The 17,093-nt window shown below is 41.8% G+C and overlaps 1 protein-coding gene and 1 long non-coding RNA gene across 3 annotated transcripts in view; one reads left to right on the forward strand and one right to left on the reverse strand.

The window, feature by feature from the left end:
* grm6a (glutamate receptor, metabotropic 6a) overlaps positions 1-15,982 on the reverse strand; it is a 17,289-nt gene extending 1,307 nt beyond the window's left edge. Inside the window, exons 1-14 of one of the 2 annotated variants that reach the window (XM_037975927.1) lie at positions 15,400-15,982; positions 11,504-11,720; positions 11,294-11,429; positions 11,002-11,156; positions 10,779-10,919; positions 10,503-10,703; positions 8,816-8,955; positions 8,615-8,737; positions 7,504-7,768; positions 7,200-7,435; positions 6,965-7,126; positions 5,216-5,365; positions 4,133-4,273; positions 1,812-1,907 (exon numbers count right to left, since the gene is read on the reverse strand). In XM_037975927.1, coding sequence (XP_037831855.1) covers positions 1,818-1,907; positions 4,133-4,273; positions 5,216-5,365; positions 6,965-7,126; positions 7,200-7,435; positions 7,504-7,768; positions 8,615-8,737; positions 8,816-8,955; positions 10,503-10,703; positions 10,779-10,919; positions 11,002-11,156; positions 11,294-11,429; positions 11,504-11,720; positions 15,400-15,954 — 2,712 coding nt within the window. In that variant the 5' untranslated portion in view covers positions 15,955-15,982 and the 3' untranslated portion in view covers positions 1,812-1,817. Of the gene's footprint in view, positions 1-865; positions 1,908-4,132; positions 4,274-5,215; positions 5,366-6,964; positions 7,127-7,199; positions 7,436-7,503; positions 7,769-8,614; positions 8,738-8,815; positions 8,956-10,502; positions 10,704-10,778; positions 10,920-11,001; positions 11,157-11,293; positions 11,430-11,503; positions 11,721-15,399 lie in introns of those variants that run through there. The other variant, XM_017404303.3, reaches the window with a different exon arrangement.
* LOC112450058 lies at positions 8,658-11,505 on the forward strand. Its single transcript, XR_003038617.2, has 3 exons — positions 8,658-8,765; positions 10,995-11,249; positions 11,382-11,505. It is a non-coding gene; the product is annotated as an uncharacterized LOC112450058 (long non-coding RNA).
* Positions 15,983-17,093: the final 1,111 nt, after the last annotated feature.

The following is a 17,093-nucleotide window of genomic DNA, read 5'->3' on the forward strand; positions in this document are numbered from 1 at the left end:
CCTGGCTAACCTCTTCCTCTGGATAACTTCCTGCACTTCACTATTCCACCACCAGGTGTCCTTATCATCTTGTCTCTGTCCAGATGACACCAAGTCCCTTCCTACCTGTCTCTCTGATCCCTGTGGCTGTAGCAGCCCAGTCATCTGGAAGCTGTTTCTTACCACCCAGAGCCTTTAACGTCTCCTTTCTGAACTCCTCATAACGTTCTTCCTTCCTCAACTTCCAGCTTTTGGTCTTCTTCTCTGCCTTTACTATAAGTCATTCCTCCAGGGTTAGTAATAAAAGGAAAAAGTGGCGGAAAGTGGCAAATGCTGTTAACGCAGCAAGTTCTGAATTCTGGTCCTTGCCTTAAGTTTACAAAAAGGTTGACATCAAAGTTGATGTAGCAGAAATGAGTTATTGAGCACTGACAGTGTGTCAGCCACAGTGTTGGGGACTTTAATATATATGTGCGTCATACAGATGAGGTCATCCCATACAGCTAGCATGGTACGGCTCAGGGACAACTATAATACTGTCGACCTGTCAGGCAGCTCCCTCTGAAAGTCTCTGGTTCCAAGGAACCCCAGTGCTGTGAGGACTTGAACCGGCACTGGCAATGCATGGCTCCTTCTAGTTTCCCTGTATAACACTGGGTTCAGACCAGTAGAGATGAGAACCAAAGGATGACTCAGAACAGTGTCAACAGACCACAGAGACAGGACAGTCTGCTAGGATTATATGTCCTCTCTGGCCTGGGAACACCTTGGGATCCAATAGGAGTTGCTAGAGAGTGTCACTGGAGGGAGGGAAGTTTGGATTTCCTTCCAAGACCTGACCATGGATAAGTGAAAGAAAATGAATGAATTGACTAACATATACACATGGAGTGAAATCTAATTTATTTATGAGAATATTTAAAAACTGGTGTTGACTAAAGTGCTATACATAAAAGGTTCAGGATAACGCAAATGAAAGAAACTATAATAAAAAAAACTATCAGAAAAATATCACATTTAAAATGCTATAAAAGAACAAAAAAGTATAGGATAGAAAAAAATAAGCTTTCATAACACACCCTAGTTTAAAATGATAAAAAATAGTCTTTAATTAGGATTTGAAAGTATCAAGAGTTTGTGATGTTCTAAAAAAGGTAAAAGGGCAGACTGTTCACAGTTTACGTGAAGTTACAACAAAAGCCTGATCTCCATTGGGCTTTATTGTGCTTCTTGGTATATCCAAAATGGTCACCTGATTACTTTGTCCTTTTTGTTTGTAGGTGCTGGTTGGTTCCATTTTTAGAATCAACAGTAAGTGTTAGGGTTTTTAATGTTATCAGTCTACGTGCCACACGAAGGTCAGACGTCGGGCGCCACACCAGCTGGCTCTCCCAAACAGTTATTTGTTATTGTTAAGATGTGTGTGTTTGAACTATGGACTGGACCGGTTTTGGCCGGGTCAGGCCAACCCCTTTTTCTTCCTTTTAATAAAAAAAAAGTCTAAGTAAAGAGTCAGAACTTCTTGGACACCACGCTCTTAGTTGCTGTTGTAGAACTTCTCCTCTTGCGGAAGCTTTCATAAAAGATAAACAAATTCTCTCCAGTGTGATTCTTTCTTAGCAGGTTAAATGACAGTAAGAAACATTTTTTGGATTTCCCTTGTCCCCCGTAACTGAGAATCTACACTGACATTTCTTGTGGCACAATATAAAGATTGTGTATTTGGGTATTGCATTTTAATGTGCAGCAAATATTTAACAAGATGTCTAAGTTCCGCTGCTGGTTCAGTCAGAAAGTTTATTGTTGTGTAGTGTGTAGTTTCTGTACCGTACTTTAGGTTACTGCGTTCTGTCAGGTTCAATTTTGGAGTCACCATTTTGCTTCTCTGAAACTGATTTTTGAGACAGCGTGGCAGCCTGGACAACAGCCTGCAATACAAAAAGACAACAGTCTGAAACAAAACATCACAATAACAGTGTGAAACAAACAGCCTGATATAAAACAGTCTGAAACTAGAATCATTCAGAGAGCACAAACCTCCACCAAGGCCAAAGAGACAAAATAAAAAAGTGCAATCCAGATTATGATCTGCATCACCATCAAAATTTATTAATTTATCCATCCATCTTCTACCACTTATCCATGGTCAGGTTGTGGAGGCAACAGGTCCAGGAGGAAAACCCAGACCACCCTCTCCCCAGCGACACTCTCCAGCTCCTCCTGGGGGATTTCAAGGCGTTCCCAGGCCAAAGAGGATACATAATCCCTCCAGCAAGTTCTGGGTCTGCCCCGAGGTCTCTTCCCAGTGGGACATGCCCAAAAATCCTCCAAAGGGATCGAACCGGCAACCCTACGGTTACAGGACGAACCCTTACCTCCTGAGCCACTGCCATCCCATAATAATACACGTAACCATAATAATAAATACATCTTCAATTTTCCCCAGGAATCCATTGTGTATCCAGCAGGGAAATGTCCCATCAAGGCAAGAAACACCAGTGTCCTTCAGGCCACAGCTCCTAGAAGTCACATCTACAACAGAGGCTCTGAACATGGCCCATTCAAATTTCATGTCCCTGACCCCCCCAGGACTCATGAAGAACTCTCCCAGAGGTGTGAGTTGAAGACCTCATGGACAGGGGACTCCGCCAGACGTTCCCAGTTCACCCTCACTACTAGTTTAAGTTTACCAGTTCCGTCCAGCAGCCTCCCTACCACCAGATCCAACTCACCACCAGGTGGTGATCAGTTGAGAACTCTGTCCTTCTCTTTACCCAAGTGTCCAAGACATAGTGCCACATGTCTGATGACCTGATTACAAAATATATCACCGACCTTTGGCCTAAGGTGGCCTGCTACCAAGTATTCTTATGCACCACCCTATGCTCAAACATGGTGTTCGTTATGGACAACTCATGCCTAGCACAGAAGTCCAATAACAAAACACTGTTCGGGTTCAGATCAGGGAGGCCGTTCCTCCCAATCACCCCCTTCCAGTTAACTCCTTCATTGCCCAAATGGGCACTGAAGTCACCCAGGAAAACAACAGAATCCCCAGATGGCACTCCTTCCAGAACACCATCCAAAGACTCCAAGAAGGCCAGGTCATCCGAACTGCTGTTTTGTGCATAAGCACAAACAACAGTGAGAACCTTCCCTCCTGCAGCTTGGAGCCGCGGAGAGGCGACCCTCTCGTTTACCAGGGAAAACTCCAACACCGTGTCACTGAGCCGGGGGCTTGTGAGTATCTCCCACATCTGCCCGACGCCTCTCTCCCTGGGCAACTCCAGAGTGAGAAAGCATCCAGCCTCTCTTCAGGAGTCGGGTTCCAGAAACCCAAGATATGTGTAGAGGTGAGCCCAACCCATTTAGTTTGTATCACTCAATCTCACACACAAGCTCCAGCACCTTACCTGTCTGTGAGGTGACATTCCATGTCCTTAGAGCTAGTTTATGCTGCTGGGAATTGACATGGCCAGGGACCCTCCTTTGCCTCAGGAGCCAAGGCTCAACCACCAAGTGCTCTACGGCAAGACTTTTAGAAGTCAAGTTGTTTTTTTTTTTTTTCCTTTTATGGATTTACCATGTCCTGGGTGACTGAGAATCTACACCAGCATACTCTGATGATTATGATGTTTGTCCATCAAGGTTTTTGAATCGCTCTCAGTCTGACCCCTTAGCTAAGGCCAGTCTTCCATAGGAGACCCTACCTGGGGCTAATACACCAGACAATATAGCCATCAGGGTCCCAGGGGTACTCAAACCCCTCCACCATGTTAAGGTGGAGATTCTGCAGAGGGGCTAATTGTTTATTGTTGATTATATTTTCCTTAATTTAGTTTCATTTTTGTCATAAAACCTTAAAAACAAAATTTGGTTTCCTCCTTATTCTTTGTAAACATGATAAAAAGTTTCTCTGTGATGAACAACTTTCATCATTCAGTTGTTGAGATCTACTAAATGGTAAGTTTAATCTCAAGGTTGAACTGTCCACTTGTTACACACAGCAGCCTGACAAATCGGTATGAAGCAAACACAATAGGAGTCATAAACCACAGTGTTTTGAAGCAAATGACAACAATCTGACACAAAGACAGCTACACAAGTCTTAAACACAATCTAAAACAGCAGTCTGAAAGAAGTATATTAAGACCTTGAAACTCCTCTTCCTCTTCTGGACGTTTTGCTCTGGGTGGAGGATAATGATGTAAACTTTGGGCACATAGAGCATCCCGAGTGAGACAGAGGCACTCAGAGACATGGACACGGTCAGAGTGGCTGTCTGGATAAACATCTGTGGAGACAGAGACAGTCTCTGAAGGGAACCATTTTCACCTCAACAGAACAGATGTAAAACAACCAAAACATTGGGGAGGTAGGTGAAAGGATTTCAGTTTTATGAACCACTTCAAACCCAGAACTGTAGACAAAAATTAAATTATTTTTTACATCATTACAAATCTGGACAGATCTCTGTTCCATTAAAAAACACTTTTCATGGATTAGTATCTCTTTATGATGAAAGAGCACTAAAAACCTCCCAAACAAAACATCCTGTAAATGTTTATAATGTTTATTATGTTTATAAACTATTTTTTTATATAGACTCTTAAAATCAAGAGAGAAAGGAAAGTGATTGTTTCTTATTTTTTCCAGTTTGTTTGAATTTAAAGCTTTTTTTTATTTTGCCCTCAGATAAATTTGTTTCCTTTCAGGTATTTTTGGTGTTTTTTCTCTGAGCTCTTTGTGATGCTGCTTTTAACAAAAGAGTTGGTTTATAATCCATATAATCCAGCCTAAAACTGTCTCAGCTTTGTGTCTCTAATTCAAGCGAGGTTTATCAGCAGCATTAAATACTCAGACTGAACTAGAAACTGCAAAACACAGACTTTAACCTCATTTCTGGGTCATGTCATGCAAAAGCAAACTTTGAGCTCAGGTAGTCCTTATGTGTTGATCTGCAACAACACATTGGATGTGCTGTTGTCATGGAGATGATTATGTTTCAAAATTACCAAATTTAGCAATACCCAAACCCAAAGGTGTCCTCTGAAATTGTTGGTTCACTGATGTCTGGTTCAGTTCGGATTTATCTGTGTCTATTTTAGATGCAGTCAGAGGGACTGATTTATCACCAGGTTTCCACCTGGAGCAGACAAAGGCTGGAGTTCAAACATGGACCTGCCTGCATCTACCTGGTCTTGTCTGGATTTCTTTTGTTCTACCTGGTTCCTACCTTCTCAGTAGACTGAGCAGTACCAAAGAATATGGGAACGAAGGCGAGCCAGACAATGCAGGTTGTGTACATTGTGAAGCCAATCGGTTTTGCCTCGTTGAATGTCTCTGGAACACCGCGACTCTTCACTGCATACACCGTGCATGTTACCTAGCAACAGAGAAAGCAATGGTTTATGACTGATGGTTACCTAGCAACAGAGAAAGCAATGGTTTATGACTGATGGTTACCTAGCAACAGAGAAAGCAATGGTTTATGACTGACGGTTTCCTAGCAACAGAGAAAGCAATGATTTATGACTGACGGTTTCCTAGCAACAGAGAAAGCAATGATTTATGACTGATGGTTACCTAGCAACAGAGAAAGCAATATTTTATGACTGATGGTTACCTAGCAACAGAGAAAACAATGCTTTATGACTGATGGTTTCCTAGCAACACAGAAAGCAATGGTTTATGACTGATGGTTACCTAGCAACAGAGAAAGCAATGGTTTATGACTGACGGTTTCCTAGCAACAGAGAAAGCAATGGTTTATGACTGACGGTTTCCTAGCAACAGAGAAAGCAATGATTTATGACTGATGGTTACCTAGCAACAGAGAAAGCAATATTTTATGACTGATGGTTACCTAGCAACAGAGAAAACAATGCTTTATGACTGATGGTTTCCTAGCAACACAGAAAGCAATGGTTTATGACTGATGGTTACCTAGCAACAGAGAAAGCAATGGTTTATGACTGACGGTTTCCTAGCAACAGAGAAAGCAATGATTTATGACTGATGGTTACCTAGCAACAGAGAAAGCAATATTTTATGACTGATGGTTACCTAGCAACAGAGAAAACAATGCTTTATGACTGATGGTTTCCTAGCAACACAGAAAGCAATGGTTTATGACTGATGGTTACCTAGCAACAGAGAAAGCAATGGTTTATGACTGATGGTTACCTAGCAACAGGCATGACACCTTAGTAAAATGAACAGTTCACATTTCCAAATTGTCCTTTTTAAAGATATTTGTAACAAACCAAAAAAAAAAAATCCTTAGCAAAGTGAAATTTTAAAAAGAACATGCTGATGTCGAGTTTTGGGTTTTCTTTGGGTTTTTTGTATTCTGTTTATTGTCTTCATGTTTTCTGTTTGTGTTCAGTTATCTTTGTCTTAGTTTAGTTCTTGTTACTCGTGCCTTTGTTTTCTGTCACTATTCACACCCATCTACACCTGTCCTAGCTTCGATAATCATTCCACCTGTGCACACTTTCCTAATCACCTCCTGTGCTTAAAAACCCGGTCATCTCCTCCACTCACCGCTGATTCATTGTTTCTCTGTCCCTGGTTATTTGCCCGTTCCTGCTTGGATTTACTTTGTCGCTCTGTCCTCTCTGTTATTATTCTGCTTTTGTTCTTATTTAGCTTTTGCTGCCACATCAGCTTTTGCTTTGTTTATTTTCTTCATTTAAATAAATTAGTTTATTTTAAATGAGTCTGCGCTCTGGGTTCGCCTTCATCTCCACTACACCTGACAAAAGACAGTGATCAGAGAAAAGGAATTTGTAAAAATCCAAATGTAGAAAGGCCCGTGTGTTGTGTCAACAGTTATATCTAATTTCACTCACACTTTCTGATACAGAGGCATGCAAGTCTGAATTAAACCATCAGAAAATTGAGGGAAACACAACCAGGAATGACTAATTTTTCACAGATCAATGAACCTGTTGGTCAGGTCAATAACTGATCTATTTGTTACCATAAGAATGATGCTGTAGCTGAGGCAGCAGATGATTGACAGGTCAGACATGTCACACTTCAGGATTCCTCGAGCCAAATCTGGGTTTGGGGGGCGGAGCTCCTCGTAGTCAATGATGGTATGAGGAGGAACCACAGCGAACCACATAAACACCCCAAGAACCTGACAAACACACAATAACCTGAAGAGATTCTGTGATGAGTGCCTGCAGGTAATGTGACAGGTGTGTACTCACCTGGACAGAAATGAGGATGAAGGTGATGAGAAGTTGGGAGGTGGGGCTAATGAATTTGGGTGGGGTCACAGACCTCTTGCCCTGTTCAAAGATGCGGTAGATGCGGTTGGTTTTGGTTAGCATGGCAGAGTAAGTGATGGCCATGCCAAGACCCAGCAGGAGACGCCGGAACGCACACACCACCACACCTGGCTCTGCGATCATCAGGAAGGTGATCAGGTAGATCAGAAAGATACCTGTGGAGGGAACAGCAACCAGTGAGGTTAGCCTCTCTGCTGATGACGTCTGATTTACCTGAGCTCACCTGTCAGGAGGACGTAGCTAAGCTCTCTGCCTGATGCTCTGACGATGGGAGTGTCATTGAAGCGGATGAAGGTTATCATCACAGTACTGGTTGCTAGGATACCAAACATGGCAAGAGAGGCCGGCACTAAGGCCCAGGGGGAGTTCCACTCTAGCTTGATGATGGGTGTTGGACGACAGGCTGTTCGGTTGGGGGCGGGGCGCATGTCTGATGGACAGGTCTCACAGGTGAACTCATCCAGCTGGTACTGATACCCATCACAGAGCTGCAGACAACAAGTAAGAGGCTTTCATTAAACTTTGGTCCTCTTCTCTGCCTTTAATCTTTTCCTCTTCTTCAGGCTTTAAAGCAAAAGTGATGAATATATTTGTAGGTACAAATTTTTAAGTTTTATCATTTTTTAAAGAATTATTTAACATAAGTTCTTTGTTAATTTGGAGTATTAATGTAAAACTATTACTTATAATCAAATTAGATTCTTGTCTGTTTTGTTTAACAGTTAAAATCTGTCCAAAGTAACCCTTGAGTCTGGTGAACGATTGTTCAGCCAGGTGTTTGTGAATCACATGATGCTCGTCACTCAGTACAGTGCTGTTAGCTCCGTCATCCTAGGAGAGAGATTGTATATTTCCCATCATAACAGAAGGTTTGTACTCTTTCTTGGCACTTAAGTCCAGCTCTGCAGCCACACTTCCTCCTCTTAATTTCTGTGGGGATCTTCAGTCTTTCAGCTTCAACAGCTGATTCTGATTATAAACAAATGAGCCTCGGCTGAATTGGACTCCCAGTGCTAAGTTTAGACGCAGTAAAAATATGCTGAACTAATCTCAGCGTCAGCGTTAGTCCAGCATCTGCTTTGCTGCAACTAGATTTAAAAGGCAGAGAAATAAAAATAAATAGTTCATTTAGTTCAGCTTAGTTTTGTTTATTTGGTTTAGCTTATTTAGTTTAGGTTACCTTAGTTAGTTTAGCTTAAGTAGTTTAGTTATTTTAGCTTATTTGGCTGAATTTGAACTAAATTGATTTAAATTGTTGTTAAGAGCCCTTAGATAATTTTAGCTATGAAATGACAGACTCAGGTCTGACTGTTGTTCTGGACTAGAGGCGTTACCTCACAGTGCCAACAGCAGGGAACTCCTTTCACCATCTTTTTCCTCTCGCCTGGTTTACAGGGGAAGCTACAGACAGACTCTGGAACTGATCTATCTCCTCCGGACCACTGCATCTCCTCCAGCTGCAGACAGACAGAAGACGTTAGAAAGGTAACATCCAGCAGTTGGACCTTTTTGTTTTTCCACAATCAGTATGTTACATTGAGTCTCAAGTTATTGGTCCACTGGCCGATCACATGGTAACCAGGATGGCTGTGATTGGTCATCTGGAACTGAAAGATGTCATAGCGTCCTGGAGCGTCTCCATTTTCATTGAATAGAACACTTGTCCCTGCACTTCCTGTAAGATGGGGATAGATGGGTCAAGATGTTGGTATAGATTCACAGTCATCCAGGTCATGGCAAATCCTAAAAATTTAAAATCAATCAACTAAATTTCTACTCAGCAGTTCTCCTGTCAAGATCAACCCATTTTTTGTCAAAAGTATTTATATAAAAAGACCAGAAACAAACATTTATATGACAAGAACAACCACCAGACAGGTGGATAACAGAAAACAGAATCAGACATTTGTTTAAGAACCACAAACAAATATTTGTATAACAAAAACTCTTCTTTTAGGATACGTTTACACGTGACTGATCTCCTGAAAATGTGCGGATTTCTCCTGGATTTCCTGATGTTGACTAGGAAAAGGTTGCGTGTTTACACTGTAATTCTGTGCGTTTTAAATCAACTGTAGTTTTCATGCCAGGCCACTAGCTGGTGCTGACACGGGCATGTACGCAGACATCAGTCTCTTGAGTATGTAAACCGTTACATCCTAAATAATGAATATACAAACCTTTATTTAGACCTACAGTGAAGTTGGGTTGCTGCCACACATTGAATATGGTGAGTAACACAAACAGCTCTCTGAGGTCCATGTTGTTAGTGTTTTTTGATCTACTCACACTGCATCCATCTGTATTGTGCATGTGTGTTTAGATGGATCAGAACAGAACATTCTGAACTTGTATTTCCGGAGGTGTGAACTGAGGAAATGTAAGTCCAGAACAGGACGCAGTGAACCTCCCTTTTTTTTGGAATAAAGAAATAATGGGAGTAAAAGTCATTGCTTCTTTCCCTCTCTTGACAATTTGAACTGCTCCTGCTTTAAGAGAGAAAAGATTTAATCTCTAAACAGGGTCATCTCTAAGCAAAGCTTGGGCTCATCTAATCATGAGGCGAGTAATAAGGATGTTGCTTTAGTTGGTCATGGTAAAAAAAAAAGAGTTGAGTTGAAAGGAAATGGTCATGAGGTTCAGATCCTAACCAGTAGAATGAGATACTGGATACAAGCGGCTGAAATTATCTTCCTTTGTAGGGAGGCTGGGCTCAGCCTTAGAGATAAGGTGAGGAGCTCTGGGAAGAAGCTTGGAGCAAAGTTGCTGAAAGGAGTCTGTTGAAGTGGTTCGAACATCTGACTAAGATCCCTCCTGAATGCCACCCTTTGGAATGTCTTGGTTTGCATCCTAGACCTGTTGCATGAATGGATGGATCACTAAACAGGTTACCTGATGGTCTCAACACTATCTGACCTTTTCAAATGACAGGAATACATCTAATTTGTACTTCCAGTGCATTCTCTCAGCTGTCACACCATCACCATAACAGATCCATTCTCCCTGTTAAAAAGTGAAAATTCTGAGCATACTGAGGTGAATCACAGGAAAACCTCAATAAGTGAATCTTTCCATGCAAACACAACAAGACAGTAACAAGTAGCTCTTTGAAGAGGTTTCTGGGTTCAGTTACCAATGCTAAGGATTTCTTTCAGGTTTGAGTGCAGGAAGAGTTCCAGCTGTGGTGCTGATGCAAACTTTTAGTTTTCAGGGTTTTCTTACCATTGAAGTTGACAGTTCTGATGTAATCCAGCAGCAGTCGTCCCTCCACAGGGTCCATGTTGCTGCAGACACCATGTCTGTTTGGACACAGGTTCTGATGCATGTTGTGCAGAGCATGAGCAACGGCATAGACCGCATCAATCACAAACTGAACCTTTCCCTCCTGCTCATAAGATGAATCCTGACCAATCCGCTCGTCCCCTGTAGACAAGCACAGAACGTAGCATGTAAGGTGATCGTATGAAGTGTTCCCACACACCCCAGGAATAAGTGTACCTGTACATTTCTTCTTGTCTGGATTCAGTTTGACTCCAGGTCGAGTCAGTTTACACCTGAAGTCATCTTCCCAAAACTCAGCAAACCATATGTTCCTGCGGTTGTTTTCCAGGGAGCGTGACATGAAGTACTGATCAAAACCTGTACAACACAAAATACATGATCTATGAACGCATAACACAGTGACAGATGAATCTCTGCAATCATCTTTGTCAGGTTTTACCATCAATTGAAGCTCGTTTCGGCAGAATGGTGACAGCACCCTCTGCAACATCTTCCAGCTCTGCAATCGGTGAACTCTTTGCTCCCCAGCTGTCTGAGCCCACAAACAGGAAGTGTCCCGTCAGATTAGCACGCTTTGCTGCTTCAAGAACACACCTACCAATAAAGATGGGAGGAGTCAAAGGGCAGTCATGTGACCAGACAGGTCAAATTAGATGCAAATACTGGACTGGCAGAAACAAGTAAATGGTAAGTTTCTGTTATTGTTTTCAAAAAAAGATGAGATTGTTTACTTGATGTCGTCTTCATTGGCAAAGATAATCACTCCTCTGGCATTACTTGTCTCCGTGAGACGTTTAATAATCTTATCAAACTCTCCAGCTGTGGGCTCACGAGGAATCTTCACTGACTGAGCGATACACACCCCACCTGATAAAAAGACAGAAATGCTGACATACAGATGACTGACAGGTGGTGGACTGGTGATTGACAGGTGAGCCTACCGGCCTCTCTGGAGATCTGCATGAATGCCTCCACACCACTCTCGCCATAGTTTCCCTCAGATGCCAATGTGGAGACGTAGTTCCAGCCCAGAGCTTTGACAATATCCAGCATGGCCTGAGCCTGGTACGAGTCAGGAGGAACAACCCGAGAGAAGAAGTCGTATCGATTGTTGTCACTGAGCTCTGGAGCCGTGGATGCATAGCTCACTTGAGGGATCTGACAAACGCATCAGAATTCAATAATTACTAACCACTGACCTCCACCAAACTTGGGGAGTCACAAATTGAACCACCAGCATCCTGACGGTCACAGTTCAGGAGAAGCAAACCACAACTAACTGGTTTAACTGGAAATTAAAGACAAGCAGAACAAAACCACTCAGACAAATTAAACCTATGTAAGAACAAAGCTGAAAGTGTGTCAGAGCTTCAATCAGCTGAAAACCAATCACATTACCACAAAAAGCCCCCGTTAATGAGATGACCTCGTTATGACAGCCGTCATCATCATCTTCATTGGATGAAGAACAAATGAACCAAAATTGTAGTCATATTTATCAAACCTTGAAACTTTATGTACAGCTTCTGAACAACAAATATTATTGTTCTCCTGTTCTCTCCTGTCTTCTATTGGCCTCTACTGTTCTCAGATATATTTCACTCTATTGTGGTCTATTATGACCTGCTGTTTTCTGGTTTGTTCCATTAGTGTCTGCTGCTTTTGGCTGTTTGCTGGTGTGTTTTACTGTTTTACTGTCCTGTTTTCTAATACACATACATCTGTCCTCTACTGTGTTATATTGGCCTCTTTTGTTTTCTTGTGTGTTCTACTAACTTCTACTAATTTTATTGTCTCTAACTGTGTTCAGCTGTTCCAAACTGTATTCTGCTGTGCTCTACTGTAGTTTATTTTTCTGCTGGCTTTTATTGTGATCTTTTGTTTTCTGTTGTACTCTACTGAACTCTACTGTGCTTTCATGAGTTGTGCTGGCCTCTTCTGAGCCAGTGTTTGTTGGAAGGGAAAGCAAATTTTAGCAGCGAAAGGTTTAAACAACTGTTTACTGAAGCAAACAGAATGTTGGTTTTGTTTTTTAAAGGTTCTAACAATTCTCCTGTTGCTAGAATGGGATTTAACATCTGAAAAATGATATCAGACTAATATGAAAATGATCAAATGGTAGTAAAAGCACTTCATAAAAAACCAACAAAAATACAGATGGAACAAGTTTTCCAGCTCTACTTGAGTTAAAGGCCAGTGAGTAGAAGTCGGTCTTTAACAGAATCTTATAGTTTTCTAAGGCCTGCACATATCTTATATGTAGGTAAATTCTTGCATAAAACAGCAGCATCAACTGCAAAAGCATAATCACCTGAACTATTAAGTTTACATCTTAGAACATCTAAAAGCATCTGATTGTTTGACCTCAGCTCGCTGGAGATAGATACTAGCTCCCCCGCCACCTGAAAAGGAAAAAGCAGGTAAAGAAAACAGATAGACGATTGGATGTTTGACCTCAGTGTTCTAAAAAATGAACTGTATTTTAAAAGATCCTGGAGAAAGAATGGAGCAATATCATTAGGAGCATAAAAAATTACCAATACAATCTTAAAAGCTGAGCAGCAGCTCTTTGTACCATCTGCAGATGATGAAGAAACAACTGATCTATGCCCTTGTACAAGGAATTACATTAATCTAAACGTGTTGTAATAAATGCATGAATTACTTTTTCAAAGTTTTTGAAACAAGCAGGATTTTATAATGGCTACTAAGTAAAGTAAGTAAAAATTTATTTGTATAGCACATTTCAGCAGCAAGGCATTCAAAGTGCGTTACATCATAAAAACATCAGTAGAATCAATACAATCCTAAAAACATTATTACAATCATCCAAAAATAAAAAATAAAAATCATGGAGCAGATACACTTGTTAGGCTAAGAGACATAATGAAAATAAACCTGATTTGACAACTGAACTGACTTGTTTATCAAGTTTTTAAGAAGATGTCAAAGAAAACACAAATATTTCTGATGGATAAATGCGTAAATAAAGCGAGACGCCTAATGTTGGTTAAATGGGGTCATTCAACCATGAATCTGTAACAGTTCCACAGTCTCAGTAGTTTTCCACAGCCTTGCCACGCCTCCTAGTTCCACGCCTCTACAATCACTGCCATCAGTATATAAGCTCACCTCTCACAGCACTTCAGTGCCAGATTATTGAACGGTTTATCCTAGTAGATGTCCAGCGTTATCTCACAGCTCATGCCTGCCTCGATCTCGACCCCTTGCCTGCACCACGACTCTCGCCTCTCACCTACTCCTCAACGGATACCTTCCTGGACTCTGCTCACCGGCCTTCGACTTCGCTTCCCCTGTTTGGATTACTCACTCTGGATCGTACTTCTCTGGATTTGGCTTTCTCTCTCTGACCTCCCGGCTTTGACCTCTCGCCTGTCCCCGGACTTTCCCACTAGCCTTAGCCCCAAACTTGATGGCCTGACCGGCTTTCACTCAAGTCACTCGGTAGCCTTACCTGCTTCGAGTTTCCGTCCTGATCATACAGAAGGTTCTGTCCTGAGTGTTAGCATTTCTACTAGCTTTTTAACTAAAATAAACATCTTAAACCTTTGCCTGTGTCCGCCTGTTCTGAGTCCTGTTTTGCCAAGCCTTGTCAGAATCAGGTGTGCTGGATCAGGGAAACAAGTAAAACATGTAGGATAGTGGTCCTCGAGGACCAGGGTTGCCTACCCGTTCTAGACAGTCTAATCCTACTTTTAAAACTTAAAAAAATGGATCCCAATGGCAGGATGTAAAAATAAAACTGAGCAGGGCCTAGAATTTAACCTTAACGAACCCCACATTATTGGTGCTGAAGAGTACTGATCTATATGGATAAATATGATTTGAACAACTGTAGAACAGTACCTTTAAAACTTTGCACTGATCAAGATAAAAGTAAGTCCAAGAGCACCAAAACAGAAAAGACCCCATAATCCACATTTAAAAGATTGTTAAAAACTCTCAGCAGTGCCGTTTCAGTGCTGTGGTGTTGCCTAAAACTTGTTAGAGATGTAATTTTTCTTTTAAAAAGATTGTATTTGATAAAAAAAAAAAAAAAAAAAATTCCAGCACCTTTGGCAGAAAGGATAATTTGGAAATAAATTTCTAGTGAGACAGTCTGGAGAAAGCTGTGTGCTTCTTTAGTTTGTTTTTGTTAAATTGGTAAATCGTATGGAGTTGTGGCCGAACAGAATACCTTTCTTTTTTTTTTTAGAATAAACAAACAAACATGTGCATGTGAGTAAGTTTGTTTATTTCAGCTGCTCTCATTCAACTTGTTTGGATTTGTAGGAGTGGACCACTCAATAAATTTCCCATGAAAGTCAGATTGTACAATGTTCAGAGAAATGAGCTCCACTGCAAAAGCTTCCAACCCTGATGGTCCACTGTGCTGCGTGTTTCAGATGTTTCCCTGCTCTGATATACCTGATTCAAACAACTGAATTACCTACTCAGAATGTCATCAAATGTTGCAGTCAATGACTCAATCATTTCAATCAGGTGTGTTGAAGCAGGGAAACGGCTAAAACATGCAGGGCAGTGGGCCACAAGGACCAGGGCTGGGGACCAGACCTCTGCTCTAGAATATTCAGCAGGTCAAAGGTCATCATAGAACAATTTGAAAAAGCCTGAACAAGTACGGCTTGTGCTCTGTGAAGGACTTGCAACCTGTCCGGGGTGTACCCTGACTGCTGGCAATAGGCACCAGCTCCCCATGACCCAGAAAGGGAAAAAGTGGGTAAAGAAAGTGTATGGCTTGTCTGGAAGTGTTACAGGAGGAAGTCTCTTCTCTCTATAAACTTGGTGGGTTCTAGAGAGCTGTGTGAGTGTTTACCTCAAACAGCCGCAGGATGTTGGCCACCATGATGGATACGGAACTGGCTGATGCTCCGATCACAGCAACCACTCTCTCTGGTTTGCGGATCATTGGTGGCTCTCCGTTGGAGCAGCGGATGTCGGACGTGTCTTTCTGGATCAGTGCTTGGACAAAAGTGAGAGACTGCTCAAGGGCGTATGTGTCTCTGGAGCAGGTATCCAGGATACGGGCCCCCAGTGTGATGTTGGGGAGCAGCCCAGGATCACTGTTGATCTGGTCCAGAGCATATAACATGGCCTCCATGCGATGGATTCCTTTCTCTTTTTTGAGTTCACCACAGTTCACACCATGGGGACCGCGGGCATGAATGGGAAAAAGCCCACCCAGGGTGATGTCACCAGGTATCTTTATAGAGTGGGGGTGGAAGTGTTGGTGGGTCGCCCTCACCCAGATCACATGTTCAGCAAACCAAAGCCAGAAGGGCAGGAGAAGGCGGGGCCACAGAAAGGAGTGGCAGCCAATAGAGTAAAGATGGAGATGAAAGGAGGACAGGGAGGGGCCTAATGACGTCATGTTGTGATGATATTCAGCATGAAACTTTCATCCTGTGGTGAACACCTAAGAAGAAATTAGTCAATCAATCATTGGCAAAGAAAAATGTATTATTAATCTTTCGTTTTGAAGATGTCTCTGTATGAACACACCTGATCCACCTGTGCAGACTGATGACATGAGTCACATGATTTGTGACTACCTAACTACAATGTCTACAATTTCTTTCTGAAATGTTTAGACCAAAAATGAACTTTCATCAGGTTTAGTTTTAAGTTGACCTCTAGATGGTGCCACCAGTATGAGGAGATGTGGCCCCGGTCTCCAAAACCCCCACTGAGGACAGTTTTCGAAGGACTCGGCTCCTGCTGGGCTTCTAAGGGTCTGGAGTCTGCAGTGACTTCCTGGCTGCTTCTGAGAGTTCAGATTTTTGGGCTTTAATCATAGATTTAAATATGGAAGAATGTTGTCCTTTGATTCACGACCCTCTGTCCCTCCTTGCAGAGGACTCCTACCAGTTTCAGTCAGTTTTACCTTTAACTAACCCTAACATTAACCTGAGGTAAATTGGTAAATATTCTCCTTAATTCACTTTTCCTCTGTTATTTCGAAGTATCTGACAGTGAATGTTGATCTAGTATCTAACTAAGCTCTCCAAGTTCCAGCTTCAGATTTCCTGCTAGTGTCCTCTACACCTGTCACACTGAAGTACATGAATAAAACATGTTTCTTCAAAACACACAAAAAGCAACAAATACATTTATCAAAACCTCTAATTATTTATATTTTGGAGTCAGAAAAAAAGTGTTTTATGTTTTATCCAGTTTGTTAGTAAAAATTAAACTTTTCTTGTTAGATTATTGTCAAGTCTTCAGACCGGACCCACCAACCTAAACTTTCAGATGACTCCTGTTATAAACAATTATTTCATATTTTTAATTTTGAATATTTGTTTTCATTTTGCTGTTATGAGCTGAAGAAAATGTTGGTCAGTCTTGTTAATGTTTTCTATGAATCAAGAGAAAAATGATAGTAATTATTATGAAAGGATCGTGTGACCTGCTGTCTGGGTCCGAGACCCGTTGTCTGGGTCTGAGACCTGTTGTCTGGTTCCGAGACCTGCTGTCTGGGTCCGAGACCTGCTGTCTGGGTCCGAGACC

This window comes from Kryptolebias marmoratus, linkage group LG6 (genome assembly GCF_001649575.2).
Source record: "Kryptolebias marmoratus isolate JLee-2015 linkage group LG6, ASM164957v2, whole genome shotgun sequence".
In the NCBI taxonomy this organism is placed as follows: domain Eukaryota; kingdom Metazoa; phylum Chordata; class Actinopteri; order Cyprinodontiformes; family Rivulidae; genus Kryptolebias; species Kryptolebias marmoratus.